This window comes from Syzygium oleosum, unplaced genomic scaffold (assembly GCF_021117445.2).
Source record: "Syzygium oleosum isolate NSW1041296 unplaced genomic scaffold, Sole_v2.1 Sole_v2.25, whole genome shotgun sequence".
Classification (NCBI taxonomy): Eukaryota; Viridiplantae; Streptophyta; class Magnoliopsida; order Myrtales; family Myrtaceae; genus Syzygium; species Syzygium oleosum.
The window spans coordinates 1,944,745-1,946,327 of NW_026607509.1; the positions used below are offsets into that span (position 1 = coordinate 1,944,745).

The 1,583-nt window shown below is 42.7% G+C and overlaps 1 protein-coding gene across 1 annotated transcript; it reads right to left on the reverse strand.

Moving 5' to 3' along the window:
- Positions 1-502: 502 nt before the first annotated feature.
- Positions 503-1,311, reverse strand: LOC130134966 (receptor-like protein EIX2). The gene has a single exon (XM_056303031.1). The coding sequence runs from the start codon at positions 1,169-1,171 to the stop codon at positions 668-670; it is 504 nt and encodes a 167-aa protein (XP_056159006.1). The 5' UTR covers positions 1,172-1,311; the 3' UTR covers positions 503-667.
- Positions 1,312-1,583: the final 272 nt, after the last annotated feature.

Here is a 1,583-nt window from a genome sequence, read left to right on the forward strand (position 1 = left end):
ATTTAATTGGTAAATTTCTAATGCCATTTGCTAGAAAATGCGGACGGTGCTGTTAAATTCCTGTTAAAAGCCATGTCGGCAATCGGCATTACATGTGGCATCCAAAGGGGCTATTGAAAACAGGGGCTATTGAAAACCTTAAAGTATGTAAAAAAAAATTGTAAAAAATTTAGAAGAAAGAAATTTAAGAAAAAAACAAAAAGTTGTTTCTTGTTCGAACCTCTACTATCTGTTAGCTCTCTTTCTTTTTGAAATTTGGCAGATCTGATTTTGAAATTTGCCTAATTAAAACAAACATCTCATAAACCCTGCTTTAGATTTCTCTTGGCTTGTTTGAAATTTTGCAAATCTGCCTTTGATCTTTAACCCTCTTTCGGACTTGAAATTTTAGTTGTATTCAACTTTGAATCTGGGAAAATGACCGCGTCTTTCGCTTCACTTCTTTTTCTCCACCTTCAGCTTGGTGGGAGAGCATCCATGCATCCATCACAATTGAAGCCCATCTCTCAATCTGCAGACATCATATTCTGCGACAAAGTTGGAAACCTTACAGCACTCTTATTACATTACATCAATAAGCCAACTATTGGAAAGCACAAGAAATTTCACACAGCCCCAAATGAAGAACCAAAGGCAGGGGAGGAGACGGCAAGAGATTGCTCATTATTTATGTGCTTCTTGACCGTCTCAGTCTCTTCATCTTGGCTACCTTCACCACTATAGCCACGTATGCCTTGTCTGTTGCATGATCCGCAAAGCTGAAATATGTACGTCTCCAATCCCTCTTGACCTGCAAAACACCAAAGAAGCCCCAAAACCCAGTCGCAAACCCAAGCATTACGACCCCGTAGAACAAGGCCTCTTCAAGCTTATCCACGTCATGTGTATCTTCAGGGTGAGGGATTTTTGGAGGTTGAGGCGCCTCGGCATCGAGGCATTTTCTTCTTAGAAGATCACCGCAGAGTAGAGGATTGCCGGCATAAATGGAAGGATCGTCAAGTGTCTGGATTTGATTTCCTTCTGGAATCTGCCCGGAGAAGTTGTTTTGAGACAGGTTGAGGTGGCCCAGAAATGTTAACGCTGAAATGCCCTGCGGAATCGTCCCCGAGAGGTGGTTGTCCGAAAGATCAAGGGACTCGAGGGACCTCATGTTCCCAATGCCAATGGGCATATCACCAGAGAGAAGGTTGTGGGACAAGTTCAAGCCATGCAATCCCGCGAGATAAGCAAATTCTTCGGGGATTGACCCGGTCAAATGGTTGCTTGAGAGATCCAAATTGACCACAAGACCCAGATCAATATTGGTGTATTCATTGTATCGTCCCTTCACGATCTCAACCACAAGCTGATCCCGAAAAGGATATAATACATCCCAAAAAGGATATGATGGCCGTAAAAATGCAAATGGATTGACTTGATTGACGTTTATCATGCTGCTGTTTATCATGCTGCTCATATTGCCAAGACAACGTGGGATTGTTCCCCTCAAATTGTTCACTGCCATGTCTAATATTTTCAATCCTAAAAGTGAGCAGAGCCACGGAGGGATGCTTCCCGTAAACCTATTCTCTCGTAGCCTCAGG

Coding starts and splice junctions, on each gene's coding strand:
- LOC130134966 (XM_056303031.1), bottom strand. CDS start 1,171: ATGCCCATTGGCATTGGGAACATGAGGTCCCTCGAGTCCCTTGATCTT.